Here is a 13,943-nt window from a genome sequence, read left to right as displayed (position 1 = left end):
AGCTCCACCATGCTGAGAATGCTGGCACTGCCATCCATCCGCTGTCCAGAAGGAGGTGGGCTCATCACGCCAGCACAAATTACAGACAGATTTATGGCCATGCAGAGTTTTTACCATCATTTACACGGGCTGTGCAAATGGCTAGTTGACATCATCGCCAAGTTATTGTTAAAGGTCACGGCACAACATAATTACCCGTTTTGCCAAGGGTGAGGCAGATGTTCTCGCAGGAAATGTGCTCACAGCTGAGCAGCCTGGCCTCATTTGGGATGGGACCAGGGATGACCCTATGGGGTGGCCTGGTCCAGGAGGCACCAGGGACACCTCAGGACAGAGAGGGAGTGATGGAGACAGGCAAGGGAGAGGTGCCGGGTGCCATCAAAGAGGAAGGAGGAGGACTCTAGGGTGAAGCCAAGAGGTGCCCATGAGTGGGAAAAGCTGACCAGGGTGAAGGGTGGATGGGGATGGATGAGATAAGGGTAAAGACATTGTTATAGGGACTGAGGTGAGGAGCCGCTGCTCTGCCACCCCAACCAGTCCTTCACTGGGTCCTGCTGGGCTGCTGAGTGCAGCCAGGAGCTGCTCAACACCTCGCCCAGCCAGGCAATGGGATGAGTTGGGTTAGATAGGAGGAGCTGTGTAAATCAGTGGGTGAAAAGGAGAGAGAGAACCCAGCACCCACAAACTTTGTACTCAGGGTGAGCCGACATGTCCCCTGAGCAAGGAAGAGTGCCTGCAAACCACACTCACAGCTGAAAAGGTTTCATGTCGAGGAGAAGGAAGGCTCTCCCAGGGAGGGACTGAGTTCGTTGGGTTCAAAAACCACATGGCATACCGGGTGGCCTAGAAGGATCCTCGGGGTGTCTGGCACCCCAGGAACTCCTGCCTCCCTCGGTGCGAAGGAGCTGGCCAAGAATAAACTTGTCCTTCCTCAGCACCATGCAGCCTCTTTGCTCTGCATCTCCATCACCTCTGCACTAAGAAGGAATCACAACAAACACCCCCAAGCAGATTCACAACCCCCGACATGCAAAGATTTGATACTCGGATTCAAATTTGGCTTGAGTGCTTTCTCCTAAAAGTTTAAGGATTCCTCACCCTGTGAAGACAGGACTGAGACAGGGACACACCACAAAGAGCACGATACTGGAAACAGCACTCTCAGAGCGATGCCAGTGGGTTTGAAAGGGTTTTCCCCTGAAAGGTGCTGGATGCAGAGAATGTGGAAAGTAGAAAGAAGGAATGGGGAGAAACAACTGGAGAAATTAAGGGAAAAGAGGTCTGGACAATCATGTCAGCTTACTTGCCATTGGCACGCAGAGCGGCAGCAGGGTGGCAGGGGCTCCCCAGGCTGCTCGCAGAACATCGCCGGCAGAGCAAGCAGCCCCCACCAAAGTCACCTTCCAGCCAGCACTGACTGCTTGGCCAAAGCCAGGAGGGCATGCTGTCCCGCTGCAGTGCTTGCAGTGCAGGTGGCACTCAGGACGGAGCAGCCCCCTGTCTGACAGCACCTTGGATAGGGCACACAGTGCTTTTAGTCAGAGCAAGGCGTTCTCCTTTGCCTTACCTATGCCCAGTCCATTTCTCCAAGGCCCCAGAGCTGCTCTCTGGTGCACCAAGGTGAATGAAAGCACTCGGGGTTGGTCACCCTCGTGTAAAGGAGGAGGCTGAGCCTCAGAAAATGTGTAGTCAAAGTGATTCCCACGGAGCCAGTCAGGGCTCTGACGTCCTAGAGGCTTGCAACCTGCAAAACCTGTGGTCAGAAGCCCCGGGGCAATGAAGATGTCTCAGACCTGCCATCACGTTCCCTGGAAGGATCAGGTAGCAAACTTCCCAAAGCCTCCCCTGCTCCAGCTCCCCAGCACCTCTGCCCAGCACTCAGAGCCCCTGCCATCAGCAGGCGTTGCTGCAGGACTCCACTACAACTCAGCCCCAGGAGTGATGCGCGGAAGGAGGGCTATGGGACAAGCAGTGTCCTTGGAGCTGCCAAAACCCCAAACATGCTGCCCCAAAGGGCTTGCAATTTTAGCAAGACAGCACAGCCCGTGATAGCACCAGGGGGGGGAAAAAAAAAAAGAGGGTACATGCTCCTGTCGCTCATTTGAGACTCCTGAGCATCAGGGCACGGTGGATGCGTGCGATTCAGATGTATATTCTTGCTGCTCCTGTTGCTACCTCTCTCCTCCAGTGGCTGACAGAGCACCGCTGTCAGATTTTTGCCTTGCACTGTTTTTCATTGTCTGTGTTTTCTATTTCTTCCTTATTATAAAAACAAAACAAAAACCCCATCAAGTATAACAAAGAATTGTTTTTGTCAGGACTGAGGCAGGAACCTGGCTGGCAGGGCCCCTGCAGTTTAGCCTGCCAGGGGACACGGAGGGAGGGCAGAGGAACAAGGAATTATTAATGCCATAGAAGACCCACTTGGGAGGAGAAAGACTCCTTGTTTGTTCAGAACAAATTGGCAGAGAAAACCCTGGATGGAAAGGAAAGGCAGGCATTTCCTACGTATTTAGCTCACCAAACCCTATCCACGAAAGATCTACTGGCCACTCATTGTGCTGGATGCACAGCCCAGAAGTTGCCGCTCTCCAGAGACATCAGGTCAATGCACAGAGTAGGTCTGACACATGCCACGAGGTGCAGAGCTTCAGGCTGATCCTTCCTGGCACACGGAGCTGACAGCGTGTGCTAGCTGCATCCTGTGTGTCACGTGAAGGAAATGGGGACAGGGACAAAGGGGTCCTGCAGGAACAGCAGCGCTCAGGAGGAGCTGTGCCTTGTTGTTTAATAATGAAACTCTAGAGAACAGCATAGCTTGGGGTTAAGCCTTTGGCAGCAGCAGGAAGGGAGCATTTGTCACAGGGGGCTCTGGTTATTCAGTAAGAAAAGCCTTATACAACTTTTGGATGTAATGCCGTTCTTTTGATGGGAATCCCAAACAAAGCTGAGGGGCTGGATATTTCCCTTAGAGAGGGGGGCAAGTTGGTCTTCAGGGAAGAAATCCTAAAGGTAAGCAAGATGATGCTTGAACGTGGCTCCAGACCTACATCCCCTGCTGGCTCACTGGAGATTCCTTCCAAGGCAGCAGAAAACTTCTTGGTGCAAAGCCTTAACTCGGCTTTGAGTTATCAGAGGTCCAAGGGGAAGGGAGAGACCGTTCCCAGCCTGCCTCTGGCCACATAGGTCTAGGAGAGGAGTAACCAGAAGGGTCTGATAGCTCAGCAATGCCAGGGAAGGGGCACAGCTAGCGTGGTCTGGGCACGTGCAACCACACAGCAAGGCTTGGGCTGTCGTGTGGTAGCTCTGCTCAACATTTTTCTCTCCTGGCCAAAATAAATGTGTGCGTCTGATTGATGCTGGGAGCCTCTGATGAAGGCCTCCAGCCAGGTTAGATGTGTGGATGGCTAAATTCAATCGATCTCACTTTCGTGGGACCTGATGCTTGATTCTCTCTGTGTCAGGCCTAAGTTAGTTTGATCTGATAATTTAGAATACCAACAGTGCTTAATGGGGACCAGAAATAATATCTGACATGCTGCCCTTCTGCTGGGCTCTTAATGAGTAATTTGAGGTGTTAATAGCTTGGAGACTGTCTTCATTTCCAGCCCTGCCATGGAGCATCACATGGTGTCTGCCGAGGGACCCAGAGAGAGCACATTACTGCTTAATTAGCATGCAGAGCAGAAAAGAGAGCTGTCCTAACGTCCACGTCGCTAACGAGCCAGAAAAGGGGCTATGCCAAAGACCACTGGGCAAAGTCTGCTGTCCTGCCAGATGCTGAGGACCCCCAGCTGCTACCCAGCCCTGCGGGCTGGGCGCCTTAGCAGCCTCTGGAAGAATGAACACCTGCAGGCTCGGGTCCTGCAAAGCCAATTTAGGCGGAGGCGCGGTGATTAAAAACTGAAAACCAATTCAGCATTCACATTTCCAAAAACTCAAAAAGGTTCCAAAAAAATAACAGTAAAGATAAACAGGCAACCGGCCAACAAGTGGCCCCAGAGGAAATTAATTCCACACAGGCTTCGCAGTAATGTGCTTATTTCTCTGTTATTATAAAATATAAGCATTGTTCTGTCATCAAAATTAGATTCTCCCTTTAGCTGGTAATTAAACCCTAATCTAATTTACCAGGAGATGACAGAGGCCTCCAAGCAGAGACTACAGCCCCGCTTCCTTCCTGCGTGCCCACCTCTCTTTGCAGACTTTCCCCTGCACGACTGGAAACCTGCAGGGTCTGCTCCTGAAGTGCATCAAGAATGGCACCCCGTAGGTGCTCTGTTGCCTGCTAAGACCCAGCTGTGATGGGGTACCCCAGTGCTAGGTCTTCTCCCCCAAGCCCTCCGCATAGCCCTCGCTGATTTCCAGCCCCCAGCAGGTCTCCTCCTCTGAGCCCGACCCCAGTTCCCCAAACATGACTGCTCACCGATGGTGTGTATTATTTGGAAGAGCAGCACTTCAACGCATGGTGGTTAACCTTGCTAGGTTTCCTAGGGCATTATGGAAAAACCATTTGCTACCGTAATTAAAACTGTCCACTTTTGTACTATGCAGAGAGGCCGCAGTGGGAAGAATGGCTAGAAACGTTACAGACATGCTCCAGCGCGACTGCAAGATCGCTGCTGGGCTTGGCAGCTGCAGCCCAGCTCTGGATAGCCCTGCTCCCCGGGGATGATCAGGAGAGAGCTCCCACCAACCTCTGCAGCTGCACCTAAAAGCCGCAGCAGAACCTGCTGTTTTGCTGTAAAACAGCCCCAAAGAGTTGTTTTGTGAATGGAGTTTAATAGATCAAAACACACTTCACCGAGGTGGTGCTTGCCTCAGGCCAAGAGGGTTGGAGAAACCTTTTTTTTTTCCCAGCAGAACCAGTACGGCGGCAGCAGCAAAGCAGCAGTGAGAGGCTGGGGCAGCAGCACACCACTGGTGGCTGTGCCTATGCGGGCTTGTAGGGCAAGACAACAAATAGGGTTGGCAGGGAGGGAAGAGAGGTCATCTTATACACCTGCTAACTATTTTTGAGTGCCTGAGCCAATGTGTGACTTTGTAGCTTCAGTGATAAGACAACTAGATTCTATGGGCTATGCTGGAGGTGTTTTATAGCCCCGGGTTGGCTGGAGAACTTTCTGTCCTTCCCAGCTTCAAGCTGGCAGAGGTCATCTCTTCCCTGAGCATCTACCCTGACCACAGCTGGCAGGTGTTATTTCCAGATGGGAGAATTGAAAGTAATTTGTCAGATCCCAGGCAAACAACCTTGGGCTTTGCAGAGCACGGACAGGCCCCCAGGAAGAAGAGCTTCGAGGAGAGGGCAAAGTGGCACGTACCTCATCTGGCTCATGTGGCTGCCTGTCAGGAAGGCCCAGTGGTACCGCACAAGAAGCGGGCTGCAGTTGGTCATCTCGACGTAACGCATGTCTTCGGTGTCATTCAAGATGCAGCCAAAGTCCAGGGCCATGGTCTGGATATGGAGGTTTGGGAAGTAGACCTCTCCCCGAACAGTAACCTGCTCCTCGTGGGGGTGCTCGAGAAACCGTATTTTCAGAGCCTTCTCTGCTACGCGGATATTCAAGTCCTCTTTGTAAGCAGGGTCAAATCTGATGGAGAGGTGAAGTTCCTCCCCTATCCCCAGCTTCATCGGCTGCAAGGAGATAAAGAGATATTAATCAGCAGCGTGATGAAGTTCATAAAGTTCCAAGGTCTGATGGCATGAAACAGGCAAAGGCACGATGCCCTACATGTGATGCCAGCGTGAGCTCCCTCTTTTTCTTCACAGCATGTGTCTGACCACACACACCACAAACACTCGTCCGAGACCATCTCAGGCTTACGTTTCTGCTCTCTGTGTCAATATGAGGGTAATAAGCATCAGTCTACTGAATTCTGGACCTGCAAAGGCTGTATGCTAGAGACACAACCACACCAGCACTCTGCCAGCCCTCCGGCCCTGACTCTTGAAGAACTTTACCCTCACACTCAGCCCACATGCAATGGCACTGCAGCCTCAGGCTCGCAGCAGAAAGGGAAAACATGAATTTACTTACAAGAACAAATGTTTCATGCTCAGAAAAGTCATTTCCTTCAGCAGCTCATTTCACATCTACTCTAGTTCAGGCCAGACCACTGCTGGCTCTAAGGAGTGAGCTTCTCTACCAGAGGACCACTGGCACCAGGCTCCCAGTTCCTCACCTGAACACCCACTGAGAGGGGCTGCTGCTCTGCATCGCAGATCAGGAAGGGCTGATCCAAGAGCAAGACGAAGCTGAGCGGCAGGGAGGAGATGTTTTTTAAATGAAGAGGCTTGTACTGAAGAGTTAGGACATCCTTGGGTTGCTACAGGAGACAACAAACGGGAAAAACCTGAAGGCCATGGACCTCCTTCCCTTTCTGTTGCATTTCATGTTTTTCAACCCCCAAAATGCATACACCTCTACTTGCTGTTCTTAAGAAAAGTTTGCCACTTTGCACTTTGAGAAAACCCTTCTAGAAGGCTTTTCTCAAAGTACCTCAAATGCTTTTCATGTTTAGAAGCCACGGGATCCCCTGGGGGACTGGGAGACATCATTGCCTCATGTACAGAGGAGGGAACAGGACCCTGGGGAGGCAGATGCGTCAATAAGGTCAAAACAGAAACCCAATTCAGGTTGTTCCTCTCCAGTTTTGCATCCTCCCTTGGGCCAAATGGCACAAGATGCATTTCCACTCACATACAATAATTTCTTACAACCTTCTTGGCTCAAGTAGCCTCATAAAAAAGAGTGAGGTTCATCAGAGGAGAACAGCAAGCAGGATTTAACCTGGAGTGGAGAGACTGCAGCACCCTAAGGTTAAGTTTAAACATCTGCTTGCACATACAGGTTGCACAGCAGTTGGGTTGCAGCGTGCCTTCTGTTGCCCCTGTTAATGACAAGCTGCCTGTAGCCTTAAAGCAGAGCTCCAGCCTAACCCATTTCTTCCTGTTCATGTATTTCCCTGGGCTTCCTGTATGGTTTAGACAAACTAGGCAGTGTTTGGGAAACAAATTCTACATGCATTGATATCAAACATCTGCAGTGTCATAGCACGCGATAAATGGGAGAGCACGGCAACAAGCACAGTGCAGGCAGGCAGCAGGAAGGACCAGAAAGCTTCCTGTTAAATCCGAGCTGCTCTACTCTGGAAGCCAGGGAAAACTGAGAACACAGAAGCTAAATAATGAAGTATTTTCTTTTTCAGACACCTTGGGGGAGAGGGAAAGATGATGCAGGAGGCAGCATCCAGAGACCAAAGGGCAGCTGCCTTGCGTTCTCGTCACTGCAGCTGAAGGACGTCTGCAGGTCCTTTGAACAAGGTGAGGATGGGGAAATGCAAAGAGCTAGCATCCCTACCAACAGCTAAGAAGGCAGAAGAGAGACGAGACCGTGAGTTTTTCCTCATCAGCCTGAGCTGTTGACAGGAGTCTCAGTTTTCTCAGCTTCCCCGCAGAATCAATGTTCAGGGTGCCTTGGAGGACCTTCAAAACCCTCCCTTTACACTGAATACAGACACTGGTATCCCTCTAAAAGCGGCCATGAGAGAGCCTCTGTGGAGAAGCCAAAATCCCAGTTGTACACGGGTGAGGAAATGAAGGTCCTGTTTCTAAAACCACCCTCCACAACTCTACAAAAATGCCCCACGAGGGGTGAGGAGGGGCAGAGCATCACACTGCTGCAGGGCTCTGCCCTCCACAACCCACACACTGCCTGTGCTGCTGTCATGGTCCCATTGTCTCACCCTCTGCCCTAGCGAGCCTGTCCTGACCCTAGGGGAACTGAAGTAATGATCTTGGTGTTAACAGCAAAAGCTTGGTCCTACTCAAATCAATAGTAAGAGCCCTGTGGGTTGGAGGAGGTGTTTACCTTCTTCTGGGTGTGTGCGTGCTTGGACTTCACAACTGGCTTTCAGCCATCAGCTGCACCAATAAACGCCAGGACGCAATCCAGAGACTTACCTTCTCCACGCGGAAAGTGATTTCCCTGGAGGAGATCTGCAGGACAGGAGCCACGAACTCGCATGTGACGTCCACCTGCATTATCTGTGCCTTCCCTGCCTTGCTCCCTATGATGGCGTGGCACAGCAGCCGCTCTGTCACCACCTGCACACGAGAGTCACGCATCACCCGGTGGGCACGAGCAGGGCACTGCGTTTGTCAGCCACCCAGCCATGGGCATGAAGGATTTCACAGCCTGGGGACACACCTTGCCATGGGACCTTGGCCATGTTACTGCCATACAGATGCAGTCGCTGGTCTCCTCAATAGCTCCCCTTGCTCTTTATGCTGCGTCCTCTTTATTCAGCACTCAAGTATCCATAATGCCACACCCCAACATCCACAAAATGCGCTTGCAGGCCATGTGCTGTCTGCAGTCATGGTAATTAACACCCCAAATGATCACCACTTTGATGTGCCTCATTGCTAAGCGTAACCCTTACAACAAACTGTGGGATGTCATTACAAAAATAACTGTATTAAGAGAAACAGGGGATAAGAGGGCCCAATGCCACCAAACATTCCCTCCAAAGCTTAGTGGAAAGGATGCACAGAAAAAACCCCAACGGCTGTCCTGCCTTCAGGTGAAAAGGGGATCATGTTCCTAGGAATGCACTGTCTCCCACATCTGATTTTAAAAGAAATGACCCCAGGAATGAGATGTCTCATGCCTCGGGTGGAAGCCCCCTGCCCAAACCAAATGCTCTTACATTCTGATTTCTCCTGGTTTCTCATGGTATCACTTCCTCAAATCTCCCCCTTGTCCCCCCTTTTCAACCCCCTGGCCCAACTCCTCCTTGGAGCCTGCAGCCTCCAGAGGAGCTGCCTAACACAGGGAGCTGGGCTCCTGGCCCACCTGAAGAGCATCAAGCTCTCCAGGCACAAGGAAGGTGACAGCCCCCTTCCAGGGGCTTGGTGTCAGCCCCATGTAGCCCTAGCTAAGCTCACAGATCCCCTTCCAGCTTTCCAAGCAAGACATCCTCTCCAATGCCCCGATCTTTTTATTTCTTTTCTGTTACCTTTTCCATCTCCCCAGCAAAACCCTTGAGCTCCAAACTTCATAGGGACATACCTGGAGAGTCCCATCAGCCAGCTGTGTGAATTACCCAGTCTTCCTCCACCTGCCACTGAGGCAACCCTCTGAAACACCTTTCACTGCTGGTACTGGGGGGGACGTGCAGTGATCCCACTGAAACATCCCCCTCCGAGCTGTGACCCAAGGGTGCATAGGCTCACTGCTCGCCCTGGCTGCCCTGGGGACACTGGGACCAGCTGGTATGGAAATATTGACAAAAGCCCAAGCTGTCAATTCTAATGATCTCTGGGAACAGTTTCCCACGTGTAGAACGTCCCTGTATGATCATTAGAGCTGATATGTACTGTGTCCATTTTTCTCCTCCAGGACTCAGTGCTAGACAAGCCTTCTGCCTGTATACATGTAGAAAGGAAAAATGATGCTGCTCCCAGACACTCCCTCCCTCCACAGGTGTTTTAGATGCTTTCCCCAGACATATTACCTTTTTTTTTTTTTAATTTACTTTCTGCCTGCATTCCTAATTTCTCAGAGCCTAACTCCTTTCTCTACGCTTCCTTTCTGTCCCAGCTTGTGACACCTTATAACCTGTCATCTGCCCACTGAAGCAGCACTTTCTTCAGTCCATATTTTGGTATCAGCAAGATGGGTTTATGGTAGCTATAGAAACAAGAAAAGCCTTAGCAACTGATTGTGGCCAGCAAGGAAATCAACTGGTGCTGCCATGGTAACTTGTGATGTTAAAACAGTTCTTGAAAGCAATTGCTCATTTTCTCAGGCAAGTGTCTGAAGACGACCCTGTGGTTGTGACCTGGTGGAAAGGGCTTGACCTCACCTTTGGAGTGCTGGAGGAGCCTTCCAGCATCATCTCCATGGTCCTGCCTGGCATCAGCTCCATCCTCAGCGGTCGAAGCTTGAACACAGGAGATGCGGGCTGGGGTCTTTGGGAGGAGTTTTTGCCCTTGGAGTTGCCAACAACAGGGAGACGATCACGCTGGCGAAACGGGGCAAAACCTTCTGTCGTCCAGTAGAGCTGATGGGTTCGCCTTCCCTTGTTTGTTATCTTGAAGTGGTAACAGCAGGGACCCAGGCTGGAAGAGAAGAAAGGGTGGAAAGTGTAAAAAAAAAACCCTGAAATTTCCCAGCAGTCACCCAGCACCAGCACCCTGGTGCCATTTCCTTAACTGCACCTTCAGCAGTAAAGCCACCTCTGAAAAGGTCGACCTTGCTCAGAGCTACAGCAGAAGCCAAATCTTGCTTGCCCCCAAGTTTATCAGCATCCAGCAGCTGCTCTGTTTGCAAGGAACAGCTTCACAAGGAACATCTTGGCCACTGGGGGGGATGCTGGGGGCAAGCTGTCTGTCTGCCCTGCAGTCAGAGCATCACCAGCCTTTTGTGCTTGACGCTTGGAATAATTTCCCCACATGCTTCCGTGCTTAGGGAGCAGCCAACCCTCGCTGCCCACAGCACATCACCATCCTGTGCCTGAACAGCGTGGCTGGTGCTGTGCTTCAGGAAGATAAACGTGTGGTGGGGACGCAGGATCAATGGAAGTTTCCCCAGTATGAACACAGCAGCAAGACCAGCTCTGGCTGCTGAGGTAGCTGAGCGACATCAGGGGATGACTAACTAGAGCTAGATATAAGACAAAATGAATGTTCAATGGAAATTGATTCCTTCACGTGAGAAAACACTAACTACAGGCTAGGCTGGAGTAATTATTCTACCCTCTATAAATCTCAGCCTGGCCAGGAAATGAACGGTTCCTGGAATGCTAACCATCTTTGAGAGGTACAGAACGTGCAGCTTACAAAACACACGTCTACACTAAGCAGCTAAACACAAACGCAGAAGTGATGGTGTAGCGCAAACTTGCCTTTGGTATAGACTACTAGGAAGTGTTTGATGCACAAGAACTCTGCATGAGCCATTTTATCTGGTGGACAGCAAGAGAGGAGAACTTGGAGCAGTCCCAGGTGGCTCTGTGGAAGCCCAGCTCAGCAAGCTGCTGGGCCCCACAGCCCAAGAGGTGCCCACCACAAGGCAGGTGAGGAGCACCTAGGGAAGACCTGCCTTCCTCCCCTGTTGTCAGACACAGACCCCTTCCTTTGAGCTAAGCCCTCCTCATTAGTGCTCCTGATTTATCCTGCCCAGACACAGGACGTTTGCTCTCTTGCCAGTCTGGAAAGGGTCTGCCATGCCCAGGGGACATGCCTCTACCCAGCCTCCAGCCTGTGCCTTGAGCTGCTGCTGCTTTGATGGAGTAGACAGCAAAAAAAAAAAACCACCATCACAAACAAAAACAAACAACAATAAAACAACAAAAAAGGCAACAACAAAACAAACAAAAAAACACACCAGGCAGGAGAAACAAGGAAAGAGTACATCTAATAATGAGAAGCCCAGAGGGGAAGCAGGAGGACACAATGGGGTTGGGGGGATGATTGAGGGCAACGACAAATTCTGTTGCTCCTCCAGCGCTCCTGGGCTGAGGGGAAATAAAACAGCGTCATTAATTTCGTCAAGGAGCTGCTAACAAGCTACCGCCAGGTTTTCCGCTGCTGTGAAACGATGCTCCACAGTGAGCGGAAAAGCAAGCAACGCTATTGCAAAGGGAAACATGTTTATGCTGGTAATGGGGCATTTTTCAGCCAGAGGCTTCTGGGACCTGCTGGTTTGCTCCACATCTTAAGTGAGGAAATAAATGCGTTATAACTCAGGGCAATTCACTGACAATGTAGCAACTGGTTTCACGGCAGTGGCTTTTGATAGTGAGTGCTTAATGCCCTTCAAATGGCCATAAAGCGTTTCCACATGGATTCCTGCACCTCCTATGGCAACAAAATGGCGGCCAGGCCCCAAGCAGGGTGGGAGGCTCAGCCTGAAGGCCCGGCCCTGCCCAGTCCCTACCTGAAGTGCGGCCCCAGGGTAAGCGCTGGCGCGAAGGGTTTGTCGGTGATGATGGTGGTGCCAGTGCCCACCGCCTGGACAGGGATCACGTAGGTGTTGCTGTTCTCTATGCAGAGCTTCACCTCGTCCTTGAATTTCTCGGTGTCGTCCAGGTTGGCGATGATGGTCACGGACACCTCGGTCCCAGCAGGGATCACGCCTCGGCTGGGTTCGATCCTCCAGCGCGAGCCCTTGCCAGCCTGCAAGAGAAACAAGTGCCATGTTATGGTAGAAGCTGTGGAGCCTTGTGGAGTGCAGGCAGAGGGAGGACCAAAAAATACAAGGGTAAAAAGCATGGAGGCTTAATTTCACAAAATCTAAGCTATAGGGTCTGGAAACGGCAAGTATGCAGGAGCTTATGCAACCTGTACTTTACCTGTCCGGTAGCAGACTCACTTCACTGACCCAACTTTGCCCAACCCAAGGGATTTTCATTTTCTTCCCCCTCCAGTCTCTTTTGGAGAGCACACCCAGGGAAGCTACTTTATTTCTCCCAGCTTCATGGCACTGGTGGCTGAGTTTCCACAGAGACCTGAGGACAGGGGAAGCTAGAACCGCCCAAATCCCCTGACAGCCGGGAGCCCAAAGAATAATACCATAAAACCTGCTGAGCAAAGCCCCGACACCAAAGCCTTCTTTCCTAAGAGCTGGGCAATGTCTCTCAACAGCACCCGAAGGACTGAAGCACCCATATCCCACTGACTGCCAGCTGCAGCAAGGTGCCCTGGTGACAAAAACTCAGCTGTAACCATTTGTAGTAAGACAATTAAGAAATAAGTGGAAAGCAATTTGCAAACATGTGCCTTGTGGGCATAGCCAGGGCTTCCCAAGCATTCACCTCCTCTGGCTTCTCATGGACCTTCCTCTGTTGATGGGACAGTAGGGGTGCTGGACCTCAGCCCATCTAAAACCACATTCACAGGGAAGAAGGTAGCAGCAGACAAGAGAAACGCATACAGTGTCCCCTGGCCAGCACCAAATGTTCTAGGAAGTGCACGTGCTGCTTCAAAGCAGACGTCGTGGTGTTAATGGTACACATCCCACAGTTTGGTGCCATGTTTGGGATGACTGGCACTAACTGCTCACCCAAAACATTGCAGTATTGTGTAAGAGAAGAGGTTTTTTATTATTATTTTTGTATTTTTAATTTTTTTGAAAAGCAAGGACGTGCTTGTAGGCTTGACAATCCAAGTGAAATTAGTCTGAGTTTCATCAGGCTGGTGGCACAGAGCTCTAGCAAGAGAATAGCATCAGAAAACCCAAGCAGTGCTTCAAAGTCACAGAAAACATTTTAAATAGCCCCAGAAGACCTTTGCTAACAATGAGGGTAAGACTAGCTGGAGGCCAGGGAATCAATAACTTGCTGGGCACCCAGGGTCCCAGCAGGGTCTGCGGGTGCCCCAGCTACGATGCACCCTGCATGGAGAGCAGGTCGGGTCTGCCCAGGAGGGCCCAGGGTGGAGCGTGCCGAAGGCAGTGAGTTATTCCAGGCACTGGCAAATTTAATGAACTCAGCTCCATTTAATTTGTTATCTGGAGCTGCAAGAGAAAGTCTTAAACAAAAAAACAGAAAAAAAAAAGAGATGAGAATGGCATGGAGGAAGGTCGTCAGCACAGTCACTGAGGCCCTGCTTCTCCATGGAGGGCAGGGCAAGCAGCTATCCAACACTATTTATTTATTTGTACTCCTGCTCTTTCCCTTTCATTATTATCCACAATTTATTCTATGAGGTGTGGGACCTGCTGCTCCGTTGGGGAATAACTCTTATATACCCACTGAGGTTTCCTTGGTCTTGGATGCAGAGTAGCAGTGCTGGAAAACCAGTCTGCTGCAGGGTGGTTAGCTAGCTTGGAAGATGACAAACATAGTAAAACCTGTCCACAGAGCTCAGCCTGCTTGCCCAGAGACACTACGGTTACCGGACCTCCTGAAACCCCACCAAAAACTCAGCCTTGAAT

The 13,943-nt window shown here is 50.9% G+C and overlaps 1 protein-coding gene across 1 annotated transcript in view; it reads right to left on the bottom strand.

The window, feature by feature from the left end:
• Positions 1–13,943, bottom strand: part of HYDIN (HYDIN axonemal central pair apparatus protein) — a 121,722-nt gene that overhangs the window by 49,471 nt on the left and 58,308 nt on the right. Inside the window, exons 18-22 of the mRNA XM_035543765.1 lie at positions 11,946–12,184; positions 9,871–10,126; positions 7,964–8,107; positions 6,184–6,327; positions 5,322–5,635 (exon numbers count right to left, since the gene is read on the bottom strand). Coding sequence (XP_035399658.1) covers positions 5,322–5,635; positions 6,184–6,327; positions 7,964–8,107; positions 9,871–10,126; positions 11,946–12,184 — 1,097 coding nt within the window. The remainder of the gene's footprint in view (positions 1–5,321; positions 5,636–6,183; positions 6,328–7,963; positions 8,108–9,870; positions 10,127–11,945; positions 12,185–13,943) is intronic.

The sequence above is a fragment of the Cygnus atratus genome, chromosome 12, assembly GCF_013377495.2.
Source record: "Cygnus atratus isolate AKBS03 ecotype Queensland, Australia chromosome 12, CAtr_DNAZoo_HiC_assembly, whole genome shotgun sequence".
In the NCBI taxonomy this organism is placed as follows: Eukaryota; Metazoa; Chordata; class Aves; order Anseriformes; family Anatidae; genus Cygnus; species Cygnus atratus.
This window is presented reverse-complemented; position numbering and strand designations above follow the sequence as displayed.